This window comes from Corvus brachyrhynchos, unplaced genomic scaffold (genome assembly GCF_000691975.1).
Source record: "Corvus brachyrhynchos isolate BGI_N302 unplaced genomic scaffold, ASM69197v1 scaffold22, whole genome shotgun sequence".
NCBI classification, from domain to species: Eukaryota; Metazoa; Chordata; class Aves; order Passeriformes; family Corvidae; genus Corvus; species Corvus brachyrhynchos.
In genome coordinates this window covers 3,670,408-3,686,386 of record NW_008238355.1, presented here as the reverse complement: position 1 = coordinate 3,686,386, position 15,979 = coordinate 3,670,408, and the positions used below count along the sequence as shown (strand labels likewise).

At 44.0% G+C, this 15,979-nt stretch overlaps 2 protein-coding genes across 3 annotated transcripts in view; both read left to right on the top strand.

Moving 5' to 3' along the window:
• Positions 1–238: 238 nt before the first annotated feature.
• GNE (glucosamine (UDP-N-acetyl)-2-epimerase/N-acetylmannosamine kinase) overlaps positions 239–15,979 on the top strand; it is a 26,477-nt gene continuing 10,736 nt past the window's right edge. The window contains exons 1-6 of one of the 2 annotated variants that reach the window (XM_008634541.2): positions 239–2,164; positions 3,683–3,891; positions 6,190–6,641; positions 7,631–7,783; positions 8,229–8,441; positions 8,682–8,769. In XM_008634541.2, the coding sequence (XP_008632763.1) occupies positions 3,728–3,891; positions 6,190–6,641; positions 7,631–7,783; positions 8,229–8,441; positions 8,682–8,769 (1,070 nt within the window). In that variant the 5' untranslated portion in view covers positions 239–2,164; positions 3,683–3,727. Of the gene's footprint in view, positions 3,892–6,189; positions 6,642–7,630; positions 7,784–8,228; positions 8,442–8,681; positions 8,770–15,979 lie in introns of both variants that reach the window. The other variant, XM_017735376.1, reaches the window with a different exon arrangement.
• Positions 12,917–15,569, top strand: LOC108446988 (RNA-directed DNA polymerase from mobile element jockey-like). The gene has a single exon (XM_017735377.1). It carries the CDS (start codon positions 14,911–14,913, stop codon positions 15,544–15,546), a length of 636 nt encoding a protein of 211 aa, XP_017590866.1. The 5' UTR covers positions 12,917–14,910; the 3' UTR covers positions 15,547–15,569.

The following is a 15,979-nucleotide window of genomic DNA, read 5'->3' as shown; positions in this document are numbered from 1 at the left end:
TTTCCCGGGGTGTGGGGGTGCGGAAGGGGGGGGGGAATACCAGGGCAGACCCTCCACTTGTGTAAGAAGTGAATGGCCTGAAGTGCCAGGAGAGGTTTATGCTGGATATTAGGAAAAGGCTCTTCTCGCAGAGGGTGGCTGGAACGGGCTCCCCAGGGAAGTGGTCACAGCACCAGCCTGACGGAGTTCAGGAAGCGTTTGGACAATGCTCGCTGGCACATGGATGCTTGGGGTGTCCTGTGCAAGGATAAGAGTTGAACTCAATGATCCTTGTGGGTCCCTTCCGACTCGGCATATTCTGTGATTCTTGGTGTATCAATATTCTGGAGAAGCACAGGGCGTGATCCCTCACACAAGGAAGGGGCCTGGTGAAGACATCAGCTGCATTTTGTGGGGGGAATGGTGGGAGCGTTTTTTGCCCTAACACGTCTGCAGGGAGATGGATGCTTTTCCACTCTCACAGCGGCATTCGAGGGTGTCTAAAAGACTTGGTTTGGTGTTTGGTCATCTGCACTGGGCTGCAGGAAGAGGCCCTGGGTGTGTGTGCGCACAGGCGAACAGTGGCTCTGCTCCATGGGTGGGGAAGCGTGGCAGGAATACACATACATGTACATGGTATGGGAAGAGTTCAGGACAGACTATCCTGTATGCCACACAGCCAAGCAAGTGGGAAGATGACATTGCCCTCAACACATGGGCATACGCAGAGTGTAGGCACTGGTGTAGCCTGGAGTATTCCAGGCTCTTTGCTTTTATAACACGGTGTTTCAGAGGTGTGAATGTAGAATATACAGCTGGTGGCATTTGTTTGTGAAACAGTGATCGAGGGGTGTCTCATGTTCTGAGGAGTGCTAACAAATTGTAGCTGCTAGGCTGCTGTAAAGTCTGGCCCAGAATTTCCCAGTCTTAAAAAGTCCTTGAATCTGTAATAATCTAAAAGCTTTAGGATGGGATGTAGAAGAGCAGTAGACCAAAACACGTGGGGATTAATTATTTCAAGCAGTCCTTAATGGAAGACTGTTTTGTTTCTTGTCCTTTCTACTAAAAATTGCTAGTCCCTGCAAGGCAGAAAAGGTATACCTTGGAGCAGGAGGATCCCCCAGCTAGAGAGTTCTGTGTAGGTGAAACTCAGTATGTCATCAAACACTAGAATCTAAGAGGCGACTGTTAGTGATTAATTATTTCAAATAGTTTTGGTGAACAGTTCTGAAAAGAGATGATTTGCCTACAAAAGCTGATAATAAATTCTAAAATCACAGTGGTAACAAAATTTTGTAGCTAGGGCATCACAGCTCTGCTTGAAGGAATTTCCTGTTAATGGCTGAAGGGACTTGGCCATTACTTGTTGACAGTGAATACTGTCTGAGAATACAAAATTATTTTTGCATTTAGGCTCAGAAAAAATTATTCTCAGGATATAAAAATGCCTTTTGTTAAACTGTGATGTAGCAATACATCACATGTTTCTTTAGAAAACATCCATGTTATCCTGGCAAACAATAAAACACTTTAATTAGTGGTAAATTTCCACATGCAGTTGACACTTACATTGCATTGTTACCTACCTTTTGCTAAGGTAAATATTTTGGTTCTTCAGATAAGCAGGTGTTTAAAATTGACAGCAATAGAAAACCCATCTGTACCAAGACCAGTGCATGGCTCACTTGGCAGCTTTTTAAACTATTGTGTTACAGAGTTTTAAGGCAGTACTGGAAATAATTCTGCTTTGAGCTTACTAAAACATAATGTTAACAGAAGTTTAAATTGACAAATAACAGGAATTGCCTTTAATTCTAGTCAATTCAGACAGATTTGGAGTGTCTCCACGTCTACCTCTAAAATTATTTCGAGAGATCATTATTACAGCCAAATACCAACTGTAATTAAATGTGGTCTGCATGGCTGGAAAGATGTGTGGTCTAGTGATTCAGTTCTGTTGGATCTGTAGGTATGGTGAAACATGAGATTTTATTTTTTCACAACTTACAGACCTACTATTTTAGGAGATGGTATCTTCTGTGTCTGGATGGAAGGTTTTTAGAATTTTAGACAATGCTTGAAGAGAAGGAGGACAGAAAACTATTCTGCTTCTTAAAAGCCTGTTTTGCATAAATGAAAAGAAGCTGCTTTGTCAGAGGGCTCGTGGTGATCCTAGCTCATACAGGTAACTTGGAGTTAACAGACTTCAGATAAGTTTGCTTTGTCACTTCCTTATTTTGTAGTTCTTTACTCTGGCTTCTTGGTTTATATAATATAGAATATGTATGCAGCAGTGGCTGACTTGAAGAGTCTTGTGAGAGGTTTGCCTCTAGTTATACTAATATTGTTCATGCAGTTTCGAAGATAAGCTTACAGGTGTCTCAGAAGTGACATTCACATCTTGAACACAATTTTATTTGAATCAGTGGCTGGTTTTACATACATAATGACAGGATGTCCTGCTCAGAACCATCTCCATTAAGAGGTGGTTTTAGAAATGAGGAAAAGTAGTGAGTCTGCTAAATCTGAGTCTGGCTAATGTCACTGCCAGTCATAGTTTTGCAGAGCCATAATGGGTTGCAAGTGGGCTAGAGATACCACTTTTCCTTTGACAACTCGGGATAGATTCCTGATCACCCTCACATTGCTTTACACCAAAGTATTGTTTCGTCATGTGTGGTGAAACCTAAACTAATGTCTTAAAAATAGGGAAATCTTGAAAAGTTGCTGGATTCTGTAAGTTTCATGCGAGTGTGATGTCACAGTAGTCTCTCTTTTAGATCTTTACTGAAAAAATCTGAATGCAATCTAAAAGGAGCGTGGAATTGCTCCTATTAATATTATCATGTATGTACTGTCATGCTTTTCTACCTGGCAAATCAGTAGAGAGATTGATACTGCTTCAAGTCAGAGATAACCAACCAATGTGCATTAATCCAGAAAAAGTTAGGTCTGCACAGAGGAGTGAAAATCTGACATAACATTAGATTTTGTACCAAAAGGATGGTACTTAAACTCTTGCTAACACCGTAGTAATTTCTGTTTGGGAGGAGAGGAAATCTGGGTTTTTTTGGGGGAGTTATTGCTGTATCCTTTTTTAATAGGTTTATTTGAACCTAATACTGTATTATTGATTTCCTTAATGTACTTTGGCCTACGAAAGGCTATGTAAGGCTTTAGAAGTAAATGTTTAACTCGCTTTACCTCACCAAAATGTGCTTAATGGAGATATGTAAACTGACTTAGTCAAAAACTTTTTCCTTTTGTTTACAGAGTCTGTCGGTGGATGCATCTCAGCAATTTGTTCCATTCTGTCATTTTGGAATATGAGCTTTTCTTTTATTTACTGAGGCAGAATAATTTTTCTGCTTATACAGAAGTTTCCATCTAAACAGGGAAAATTCATTTTACTGTTAAATTACAGTTGAATTTCATAATACTTAATATTGTTTTTACAGAATTTTTATATCCTATTTATAGAAATAGAGGTATTAAAATTGAGTTTTAACTAGGAAAAAAATACATTTCTATTCTAAATTTTGGAAACAGAACTTACTCATTCTGTTAGGTACCAGGTGTCTGCTATCAGTGGAGTAGTTACTGTGTGTCCACAGTTTGGGCTGCACTTGTGTATACTGCTCATGAAGTGTGTAAGTAAATTATTATTATTAATGACACACTTTTTTTTTCTCTGTTATGTCAGGAGGTGTACTTCAAGAATCTTTCAAAACAGAAACAAAAGGAAGTCATGGAGAAGAATGGAAACAACCACAAACTTCGTGTTTGTGTTGCTACTTGCAACCGTGCTGATTATTCGAAATTAGCTCCCATTATGTTTGGCATTAAGGCAGAACCACAGTTTTTTGAGCTTGATGTCGTAGTGCTTGGTTCCCACCTGATTGATGATTATGGGTAAAGTGAATTTTTTTCTACCAATATGTTTCTTAGGTGTTAGCAATGATAACACGAATGTTAGATAAAAAAAAGTCTTGGCATCATAAGTGTACACAACAAAATTTTACATTTTTTTCCAGAATTTTATTTTGCAGCTCCTTCTGAGATTGCGTATTTCTGGCATTTTTTCAATCAGTCTTGGAATTCTAGAAAGGTCCATGTAAATGCTGTAATTGAGACCTTAAACAGGATCACAGACTGTATGAAGTGAGAAACTCATGTCCTTCATTTTTCCCTAAGAACCCGGTGATTTTCAAATGAAAATGTGCTACAGTTTTTTAATTTTCACAGAGAAGAAATCCTCCTCCGTCATTTTAAATTGCAACTCTTCTGCTTTACAGAGTTACTGGAGAAAGTACTTACATATTCCATATCCCAGGAGAATACTGTTAGTTCTTACTTCCGGCATTGTGGAGGCAGGAGTGTTGTGTGTTTCTGACAAAATGCACAACAAAATGATAGATATATGGTTATCTGTGGTATATGGTTAGGTGGGAGAGAATAGAGTCCCCCTCCATAACTCTCAATAAATAAGCAGTCAGATCACCTGCCCAGGAGGATGAGATGTCTTGGTCCAAACCCCTTCCCGTGGCAGGACTTCCCACATTCCAGGCGGATATTCTCCTGGTTGCTGGGGAGAAGGTAGAAGGAACAGCATGGGTAGTCTTTCTGGGGTTGTGGTTGATTTTCATCAGGCTGCATTTACCAGATTGGACCCCGTAAGTGAAATAGATACGAAAACACCCATTTTGGAAAACAAAATCAGACTTCAGCTTAGGTCTGCAGCATATCAGCATTGTTGAACTTTTAGAAATGGATAAGCATATCTTCAAGTAAAGACACTTTCTGGACTTTCCAATGAGAAATTTTGGCATTTTATAAGCTAGGATGGGAGGAAGTTATATTATCTCAAACTACTAAGACAGGATGTTCCACTGGTGACTGTTCTCTTTCTGCACATTAAAGCGCTCTGGTCCTTGCTTTGTACTGGACATTGTTTCCATCCAGTAATATGGCAAGGTGAATTCAACATCACAAAACTCACCTGATTCAAAATAAAACCAGACAAGAAAAAAAAAGTTTGAACTTCTTGACAGGTTAGTATGTTGAATTGCACCCTGTCTAATTGGAGAAATAATCCCATTTCATTTGCTAAAGAGAAGAGACATGGCCCTGATTTCTCTATATTACATAACCTTCTGCTGTCTGCAAGACTTGTGCAGAGTAATACAAAATACTACTTTTCCAGTTCCAAGGTGTTTAACACTAGTCTCTATATTGCAAATTATTTGTAATGCACAAAGCAAACGGTAGAGATTTTGATCTGGCAAATGTTTTTGCTGTTAGTTGCTTTGTGGTAAGTATTCTAAAACCCAGGTACTCCTTGGGTTTTTTTCAGGGCCCAGCCCTGCACCCCTTAATCTGGGTCATCCTGGAAAATGAGTGGGTCCTCAGAACATACATTTTCTACTTATGTGAGTGGGGTAATCAACAGTAACAGAAGTCAAATGACAGTGATCCTGTGACGTGCCTGTTACTGAAATACTTGGAGGATCGTAAAAGAAACAAAACTACCAGAAATGCAGTCTTGTTTGTCCCCTAGATTTTCACCTTTCAAAAGGCAAAGAATATAGAAGGAAAGAGAAGAAAGTTCTCTGAGATAAATGTACAGAATTGGGAAAATGGTAGGTCTGTGAAGGACATTTGTAAATGGAGTTGGAAATGTTATGAAGTTTATGCTGTATAAATGTGAGCCACTTCACGCAGTAAAACAAAAAGGATTTGCCTTAAAAAAATACAGAATCTGAAATAATACGTGCTAGCTGCAGGATGTTTTCTTTAAACATACAGGCCTCATCTTTGCATCACATCTTTTGTATTTACACAGTTGTCCACAGAAAAGTCAATAAACGTACCCTTTCTGACAGGAAATCATGCCACATTTATTCTCCGAAAGGCTCTGCAGACACATAAACAAAGAGTTTGGTTTCTGAGGATTTCCAGATCATGTTCAGCACAGTTCCTCCTTAAAGGTGTCTAGAGAAACTGGATGTTTGGAATATTAGGTAGGATCTTCACATGCATGAGAATATTCTGTTAAAATCTTAAAAGCCACTTTCCTCAGTGAAAAAGATGTGAAAAACAGGTCTTTGTTTAAACTGCAGTACAGCTGTTGTAATTCACATTTATTTTGTGAAGGGATATTGCTGTAAAATCAAGTTGCATTTGCTCTAACCCTTTTTCTCTGACCTTCAGTAATACCTATCGTATGATTGAACAAGATGACTTTGATATTCATACAAGACTACACACCATCGTGAGAGGGGAGGATGAGGCAGCTATGGTGGAGTCGGTGGGCCTTGCATTAGTCAAGTTACCTGATGTCCTCAACCGCCTGAAACCTGACATTATGATAGTTCATGGGGACAGATTTGATGCTTTGGCCCTGGCCACGTCGGCAGCCCTGATGAACATTCGCATTCTTCACATTGAAGGTGGGGAAGTCAGTGGGACCATTGATGACTCCATCAGACATGCCATAACCAAACTGGCCCATTACCACGTGTGCTGCACAAGGAGTGCAGAGCAGCACTTGATAGCCATGTGTGAAGACCACGACCGCATCCTTTTAGCAGGCTGTCCCTCATATGACAAGCTCCTCTCTGCCAAAAACAAGGACTACATGAGTATTATTCGCATGTGGCTAGGTAAGCTTTTCTCACATGACTTTCAACACTAGACAAACTCAGTAAGTAGGCTATCAATCAAAAAGTAATACATTTGTTAATAGTACCTGGCATTTATTTCTTTCTACGTTTGCTTTCATTCTGTATTCTGCTAGGTACAGCTGAAAAGCTACAAATCTGTTCTATGGAACACTTCTGGTCCTTCTGCCAAGTCAAAAAATAACTCCTTAAATGGGTAATTTCTCTGAGCTGAACAATTTAAAAGCAGAACAGTCATATATGAACAGTTATTTTGGTGTAAAGGATGTGTTTAAATAGAATCAAAGCTCTTCAGGCCTAATACAAAAAAATCAAACAGAATTTGTATTATGAACCTTTTTTTGAGGAATGCACTGCGACAGGACAACATGTACCAAAGGCTTTTGGTGTTTCATACTCATTGACTTACAAATAATTCCTGTAAACAGTGGTGTTTTATGTTTGCTTTTTATCTTTGACAAAGCAGTCACCTGTATGGCTACCATGTGTACCTGGAAGCTGGAATCTTTTTCAATCAGTATGCTTTGCAGACAAATGTTTATCAAGTGTAATAAGACAAGTATGACTGACTATTTTAAAGCAGAAGAAATGAAGTCTTTACTTGAGAATGGACAACTGCCAGAAAATCTGAGCAGCTTCAGGAGTTTTTCCAGATTTACTGTGGTGTGAGAACAGTCTCTCGATCCTGGTCTTGGAAAACTTTAGAAGTAGTCTTGAAAGTTAACAGTTTGTTGACATTTAGGTAGTGGTCTCTAAAGTTATGAGATGTACTTAGAGAGGCAAATAACAAGCTAGGTTACCCTGTGACTCCCTTGATTTTTATTCTAGCATTGATACCTATCTGTTAGATATATCCCATTCAGTGCCTTGACTTTTCAGGCTTTCACATCTGTAGTTTCAAAAGTATGTCCTGCCTTCCTCTTGCTATTCTACGCCAATGAAAAAACTTTTCTTGCCCTCCATTTGGACAGGTGAAGATGTCAAAACCAGAGATTATATAGTTGCTCTGCAACATCCTGTAACCACAGATATTAAACATTCCATAAAGATGTTTGAGCTGACACTAGATGCACTCATCTCCTTCAACAAGAGAACACTTGTTCTATTCCCTAATGTGGATGCAGGTGAGTAGAATACCTTCATGACAGAGTGACACATAACAGATTGTCTTTAAAAGAGTGCTTTTATCCCAGGTCCTCCAGCCAGATGGAAATAGCTGGATGGTGTCAGCCTCATGGGTGCATCTGCTGCAGCTCCATGTTCACATTGCTGGAGGATATTTCAGCTTTTCAGTGTGGGAAGGAAAATGAAGAGAAACCACGTGACATGTCGGAGCAATATTAGTGCCTCTTAACTTAAAACTACAAAGAGCCTTTTGCAGTGAATTCTGGGATCAAACTTTGGCTTACCTACCGAGCTATGCAATTTACACTGTAAGGATAAAAAGAGAAACAAAACCTGTTCAGAGCTGGCAATTCAGTGAACGGCTGGCTGCTAGATCCTTTGTGTGTCTGGACTTTGATTTTAAAAGTAGAAGTTAAATCATTTATTTACTTTGTTTTTCTGTAGGAAGCAAAGAGATGGTTCGTGTGATGAGGAAGAAGGGCATTGAACATCATCCCAATTTTCGGGCAGTAAAGCATGTGCCATTTGACCAGTTCATTCAGCTAGTTGCTCATGCTGGTTGTATGATTGGTAACAGCAGCTGTGGTGTCAGAGAGGTGGGAGCGTTTGGTACACCTGTCATCAACCTGGGGACACGTCAGACGGGAAGAGAAACGGGTACGTTTGCTTGACTCTCTAGTGTTTTGTAATGCAGGACAGTGTATCAGAGGTGTCACCACTGCTTTAGTGGGAGCAAGGGGAGGCACGTAACTAGTGAAGAGCAATGTCAATCTAGTGGACATCTTTCCCTCACAGAGGAAATAAAAACAATTTTTTTTTTTCATTTCTAAAGCAGCTCATACTCTAATGCAATTTGAGGAACTGATCTGTCCTCTTTTGTTAATTTTGGTTGTCTAGGTGAAAATGTTCTTCATGTTCGTGATGCTGATACACAGGATAAGATTCTTCACGCTCTCCAGCTGCAGTTTGGGAAGCAATATCCGTGGTGAGTACATTCATCTTAATTTATTGGAGGGTATGTTAAAGCAGTAGAGTAAAAGGCATTTAGTCCTAAGGTGTTTCCTCATACTTGACTGGAGTGTTTTTAATGCACTGATCTGAGGTTGCAAATGATTTTTTATTTCAGAACCATAATGCAGTGTCTGGTATGCAGTAGTATTTATAGAGCAAAATGTTACTAGTAATGTTTCAATACAAGTAGTCATTTAACATCCAACAGAAGGTAAAGAGGACAAAATTCATGTTAACTTAGATCAGTGTGATTAAGAGAGCTTGTTCTATAGGAGCAGCATGGGGGAGAACATCCTGTCTGCGTACTCTGACTCGTGCCTGAAGGACACTTTTTCATGTGGGTACAAATGACACCAAGAGCCGAAAAATGGACAGGATCAAGGAAGACTATAAAGCCCTGGTGAGGCATGTGAAAAACATCACTGCCCAAGTCATCTCCTCATGTATCCTACCAGTGAGAGAAATTGGGACAGCCAGAGGCAGACACATTGTGCAGATCAGTATCTGGGTTTGTGGCTGGTGCTGTTGAGAAGGTTTTGGATTTTATAACAGTGGGTTGTGTTTTTATGATTGTAGCCTTTATTATGAGGGAATGGGATCCCCCTGGCTAAAAAGGGCAGGAGAATCTTTGGCAGCACGGCAGCCAGTTTGGTGTGATGCACTTTAAACTGGAGGACTTGAGGAGTGGGGTCCAAACGGCAATGAGTGCCATTGCTTCCAGGGGAGTACCAACCAGCGCAGAGACAGATGTTCCTTGGCTGCAGCTCAGGTTGAGGATCTGTCTTGGTTTGAGACAATTTAAAGAAGTGGGCACTCTAGAAATGAGTAACCTCCCCCTTGATTCCATCCGATCCCTTTGCACCAATAAGGAACAAGATACAAGTAGATGTAAGTGAAAAAATAACAGTTTATTAACAAACAGAATGCCAGCGGCGGGGGGGGGTAGTAAATAACTACTAGATACCAAACTGCTAAATCTCACAACCCCACGGGAACAAAGAGACCCGAAATGCCAGAAATACCCATTCCTGAAGTGGCACCTGCCAGAGGTGGCCATATGGCTGAAGGTCAAAGGGAAGGTGACATCACACCCTTCCCTTCGAAGATGGCACCTCCCAGGTAACCGCATGTTCCCAGGAAGGAAGAGGCAGGATGGTGACATCCCCCACAGGGAAGGCAGGAGCCTGCAGAGCAGTTCTAGAGGCAGATGGAAAGGTGCTGGTTCATGTGGGGTCCGCGTTGCCGCAGCCACTTCCTTCTGCCATTCGCAGGCTCTGCCAGGGCTGCTGGTGTGCTCTGCACCATGGCTGTGGGGTGGGGTGCTGGGGAAGGACCACGCCATTGGCACTGACACAGGGTGTCTGACCCCAGGAACTCACTGGCTTTTTTGCTGCCAGCAGACCTTGGAAAGTTCACTTAGAAACAGTTTAACGGCAAAATGCAGTTTCTAGAATGGCAAACCCAAGACTGCCACAAAAGGGAGAGGCTCTACTCCCACTTTCTTCTCTCCTGCAGCAGCTTGTAATGGGGCGGGGCCTGCCCCACTCTGCGCCAACAGGCAGGCACCTGTAGACTTTGCCCCAAGACTGCCCAAAAACACCAACTAGAGTCCCTCCGAGACAAGGGGGAAAAAAAATGAAAAGAGAACCCAAAAAGGGAAGGGAAAAAAAACCTCTGCCAAAGCAAAGATTAAACAGTCAGCAAAGCAAACCCCATGTGGCAAAAGGCAGGAAACTGCCTGGGCAGGGCAATTTTAAAAATGCCTGTGATCACCCCCGCTTCCCACTCCCCACCCACACAAGGTCCCCAACTGCAGGGTCTTGAAAAGACAGTAACAATTTTTGGGTGCAGATAGGTACAGAATACAATAACATAGGTCACTCCAGGCCAGGATCATAGGGCAAAATATATCAAGGGTTTATATGACTATGGTGTTTATGACTCTCACACCCCTTCAAGCAACCTGGTTGAGCCTTGATCCTCTGTGAAGTGCCTGTATACAAAGGCACACAGCAAGTGGTATAAACAAGATAATCTAATAAACTAGAAATCAATGTGAAGTTGCAGAGCCATGCTCTCATTGGAATTACGGAGACATGTCTGGAATGTTGTCATGGATGGCTATATACTTTTTAGAGGGGACAGGTCAGAGAAGCACGGTGGTGGCGTTGCTCTTTGTGTCAGAGAGCAATTGGAATGTATCAAGCTCTACTCAGGGACAGATGAACAAGTTGAGAGTTTATGGCTGAGAATTAAGGAACAGGCTAATATGGGTGACACTGTCTTGGGTGTTTACTACAGGCCACCTGATGAGGAGGAGGAAGTTGATGAGGTTTTCTGTAGGCAACTGGAAATAGCCTCACAGTTACAGGCCCTGATTCTCCTGGGAGACTGATATTGTTAAGAGGAGCAACAGAGCTTGGCACACACAGTTCAAGAAGTTCCTGAACTGCAGCTCAGTGAAGATAACTTTGATGCAGTGGTGGAGGAGCCATTGAGGAAAGGTGCATTCTGGACCTTGTACTACTAAACCAGGAGGCACTGGTTGAAGACATGAAGGTTGGGGACAGCATTGGCTGCAGTGACCATTAGAAACTCAGAATCTTGCATTGGGGAAGCAAAACAGCAAGCAGGACTAGAATGCTAAACTTGCAAAGAGATAACTTTGACCTCTTCAAAGAGCTATATGAAGGAATCTGATGGGTTAGGACTCCAGATGAGGGTGTCCAAAGAGCTGGTCAGTATTCCTCTGACCTCAAGACCAGTGCATCCCTATGATCCAGAAATCAGGCAAAAGAGGGCAGGAGACTGAAATGGATGAGATTCTACTAAAACTCAAACAGAAGAAAGAAATTTATGAGATGTGAAAAAAGGGAGAGGCCACATGGGAGGACTATTAGGAACATTGTCAGAGTATGCAGGTATGTGAGAAGGAAGGCCAAAGCCTACTTGGAATGCATTCTGGCAAAGGATATCAAGGACAAGAAGGGCTTCTACAAGTTCAGCAGCAGCAACAGGAACACATACATGTGGGGCTGCTGCTGAATCATACAGGTGTCCTGGTGATGGAAGATACAGAGAAGGTGGGACTACAGAATGCCTTCTCTCCTTGGTCTTTACTGCTGAGAAAAGCCCTCAGGAATCCCAGACCTCAGAGGTAAGAGAAAAAGGTTGGAGAATGGAAGACTTCTTTGTAGAGAGTTGGGTTAGAGATCAGTGAGGCAGACTAAACACCCATAAATCTACAGGCCTGATGGGATGCACCCAAGTGTGCTGAGGGAGCTGGCAGGGGCTGCTAAGCCAGTCTCCATTGTCTTTGAAAAATCACAGAGTGGGAGAAATGCCTAATAACTGGAGGAAAGCCAGTGTTACTCAGTACCATCTTCAAAAAGAGCAGGAAGGAGGATCTGGGAACCTACCAGCCAGTCAGCCTCACCTCCATCCTTGGAAAGGTGACAGAACAGATCATTCTGGAAGTCATCACCAAGCATGTAGAAAAAAAAGAAGGTCATTGGGAGTAGTCAGCATGGATTCACCAAGGGGAAATCATGCTTGATCAATCTGATAGCCTTCTATGATGGCATGGCAGGATTGGTCGACAAGGGGAGGGAGAGCAGTGGTTGTTGTCTGCCTTGACTTCAGCAAGGCTTTTGACTTAACATCCTTGTAGCTCAGGAAATGTGGGTTAGCTGAACGGACAGTGAGCTGGATCAAGAACTTGCTGAATGGCAGAGCTCAGAGGGTTGTGATCAGCAGAGTGGGAGCCGGTTGAAGGCCTGGAGTGGTGGCATTCCCCAGGGATCAATACTGGGTCCAGTCTTACTCAGCTTGTTTATCAACAACTGGGGTGAAGGGGTAGAAAGAACCCTAAGCCAGTTTGCAGCTGATACAAAATGGGGGGGAGTGGGTGGAGCACCCACATTTTGCTGCCACTCAGAGGGACCTTGATAGGCTGGAGAATTGGGCAGAGGGAAACCTAATGGAGTCCAACAGGGGCAAGTTTAGGGTCCTGCACCTGGGGAGAACAACCCCAGGCACCAGCACAGGCTGGGGACTGACCTGCTGGAAAGCAGCGCTGCGGAGAAGGACCTGGGGGTCCTGGTGGACAACATGCTGTCCATGAGCCAGCAGTGCCCTTGCAGCCAGGAGGGCCAGTGGGATCCTGGGGGGCATCAGGAAGAGTGTGGCCAGCAGGTGAAGGGAGGTGATTGTCCCCCATACTCAGCTGTAGTGAGGCCACATCTGGAGGGCTGTGTCCAGGTCTGGGCTCCACAGTACAAGAAAGACAAGGAGCTACTGGAGAAGGTCCAGTGGAGGCTGCATCATCAATAAATGGCTTAAGGGCTGGTGCCATCACCAGAGTTTTGGGTTCTTTGATCACAGGGCAGCTTTTACGGCACCTGGCCTGCTGGAGTCAGATGAGCTCCATCAGTCTAATAAGGGCAAAAGGATTCTAGCACATGAGTTGGCAGGGCCGATTGAGAGGGCTTTAAACTAGGTTTGAAAGGGGAAGGGGATGAAACCAGTCCCTCCAGAGGTGAGAGCAAGGGAGGCAAGCCAGGGTCAGGAGTGAAATTAGCAGGCCTGCTGAAGTGCATGTACACTAATGCACACAGCATGGGCAACAAACAAGAGGAGCTGGATGCCATGGTACAGCAAAAAAGCTACGACCTTGTTGCCGTCACAGAAACATGGTGGGATGACTCACATAACTGGAGCGCTGCAGTGGATGGCTAGAGGCTCTTCAGAAGAGACAGGCGAGGGAGAAGAGGTGGAGGGGTGGCTCTGTGTATTAGGGAGGATCTCGACGCCACGGAAGTTGAGATTAATGACGATATGGTCATGTGCCTATGGGAAAGAATGAGGGGGAAAGCCAACAAGGCCATCATCCTGGTGGGAGTCCGTTACAGACCACCTAACCAGGATGAAGAGGTGGATTAACTATTCTATAGACTGGAAAATGTTTCAAGATCACCAGCCCTTGTTCTTGTGGGAGACTTTAACCTGCCAGATACCTGCTGGGAACTCAACACAGAGGTGGAGAGGCAGTCTAAGAGGTTCTTAGAGTGTATGGAGGACAGCTTTTTGTCTCAGCTGGTGAGCAAGCCTACTATGCTAGACCTGCTGTTTGCAAACAGAAAAAGGTTGGTGGGAGATGTGATGGTTGGGAGCCATTTGGGATACAGTGATCATGAAATAATAGAATTCTCAATAATTGGTGAAGTAAGGAGGGGCGCCAACAAAACTTCCGGAGGGCAGACTTCGGCCTTTTCAAGAAGCTGAGTTGGAAAGTTAGTTCTGAGTTTGGGAACAGCCCTTAAAAACAAAGGGGTCCAGGAAGGATGGACAAACTTCAAGAAAGTAATCCTGAAGGCACAGGAGCAGCTTGTCCCTATGTGCTGAAAGATGAGCCTTCAGGGAAGACGACCTGGATGGGCAAAGAACTTCTGAAGGAACTAAGGGAGAGTAAGAGGATGTATCACCTTTGGAAAGAGGGGCAGGTAACTCAGGAAATGTTTAAGGATGTGGCTAGGTTATGTAGGAAAAAAAAAATAGGGAGGCAAAAGCCCAGTTAGAACTTAATCTGGCCACTTCTGTGAAGAATAATAAAAAATATTTTTATAAATACAATAATGGCAAAAGGAGGGGCAAGGATAACCTCCAGCAGATCTCCTTCATTATTAGATGGGGGGTGGAATTTAGTAACTAAAGATGAGGAAAAGGCAGCAGGACTTAACACCTTCTTTGCTTCAATTTTCATCAGTAAGAGTCCTCAGGACAACTTGCCTGAGCTGGTGGATGGGATCAGGGAGCAAAGTAGCCCCCCTGTAATTCAGGAAGAAGCAATTAGAGACCTGCTGAGCCACTTAGATGCTCAAAAGTGTATGGGACCAGCTGGGATCTATCCTAGGGTGATGAGGGAGATGACAGATGAGCTTGTGAAGCCACTCTCCATCATTTACCAGCAGTCCTGGCTCACTGGGGAGGTCCCAGATGACTGGAAGCTGGCCAGTGTGACACCCATCTGTAAGAAGGGCCATAAGGAGCACTCAGGAAACTACAGGCCTGTCAGCCTGACCTTGGTGCCCAGCAAGGCTGAGTGCCATCACACAGCATGGCCTTCAGCATGGCTGGGGGATCAGACCCAGCCAGCATGGATGGGTTTAGGAGGGGCAGGTCAGGCTTGACCAACGTGGTCACCTTTTATGACCAGGTGACCCATCTAGTGGACGAGGGAAAGGCTGTGGATATTGTCTCCCTGACCTTCAGCAAGGCCTTTGACACCATCTCACATGGCATTCTCCTGGAAAAGCTGGCAGTCCATGGCCTGGACAGGTGCACCCATCCCTGGGTTAAGAACTGGCTGGGTTGCTGGGCCTGGAGAGTGGAGGTGAATGGTACTGCATCCAGTTGGCAGCCAGTCACCAGCTGTCCCCAGGGATCAGTGTTGGGCCCTGTCCTATTTAATATCTTTATTGATGATCTGGGTGAGGGGATTGAGTCCTCCATCAGTAAATTTGCAGATGACACCAAGCTGGGAGCGAGTGTCAATCTGTTGGAGGGCAGGAGGGCTCTGCAGAAGGACGTGGACAGGCTGGATAGATGGGCTGAATCCAATAATATGATTCACAAGTCTGAGTGCCAGGTGCTAGACTTCGGCCGTAACAACCCCCTGCAGCGCTACAGGCTGGGGACAGAGTGGCTGGACAGCAGCCAGGCAAAGGGACTTGGGGGGCTGGTTGGCAGCTGACTGAACATGAGCCAGCAGTGTGCCCAGGTGGCCAAGGCGGCCAATGGCATCCTGGCCTGTATCAGCAATAGTGTGGCCAGCAGGACAAGGGGAGTGATTCTTCCCCTGTACTCAGCACTGGTGAGTGCTGTGTCCTCACCTTGAGTGCTGTGTCCAGTTCTGAGCCCCCCAGCTTAGGAAAGATGCTGAGATGCTTGAGTGCACACAGAGAAGGGCAACGAGGCTGGTGAAGGGTCTGGAACATAAGCCCTATGAAGAGCAGCTGAGGGAGCTGGGGTTGTTTAGCCTGGGGAAAAGGAGGCTCAGGGGTGACCTTATCACTCTCTACAACTCTGAGATTGTAGCCAGGAGGGGGTTGGCCTCCCAGGCGACCAGTGACAGGATGAGAGGACACAGTCTCAAGCTGCACCAGGAGGAGATTAGGCTAGGTATT

Coding starts and splice junctions, on each gene's coding strand:
- LOC108446988 (XM_017735377.1), top strand. CDS start 14,911: ATGGCCTTCAGCATGGCTGGGGGATCAGACCCAGCCAGCATGGATGGG.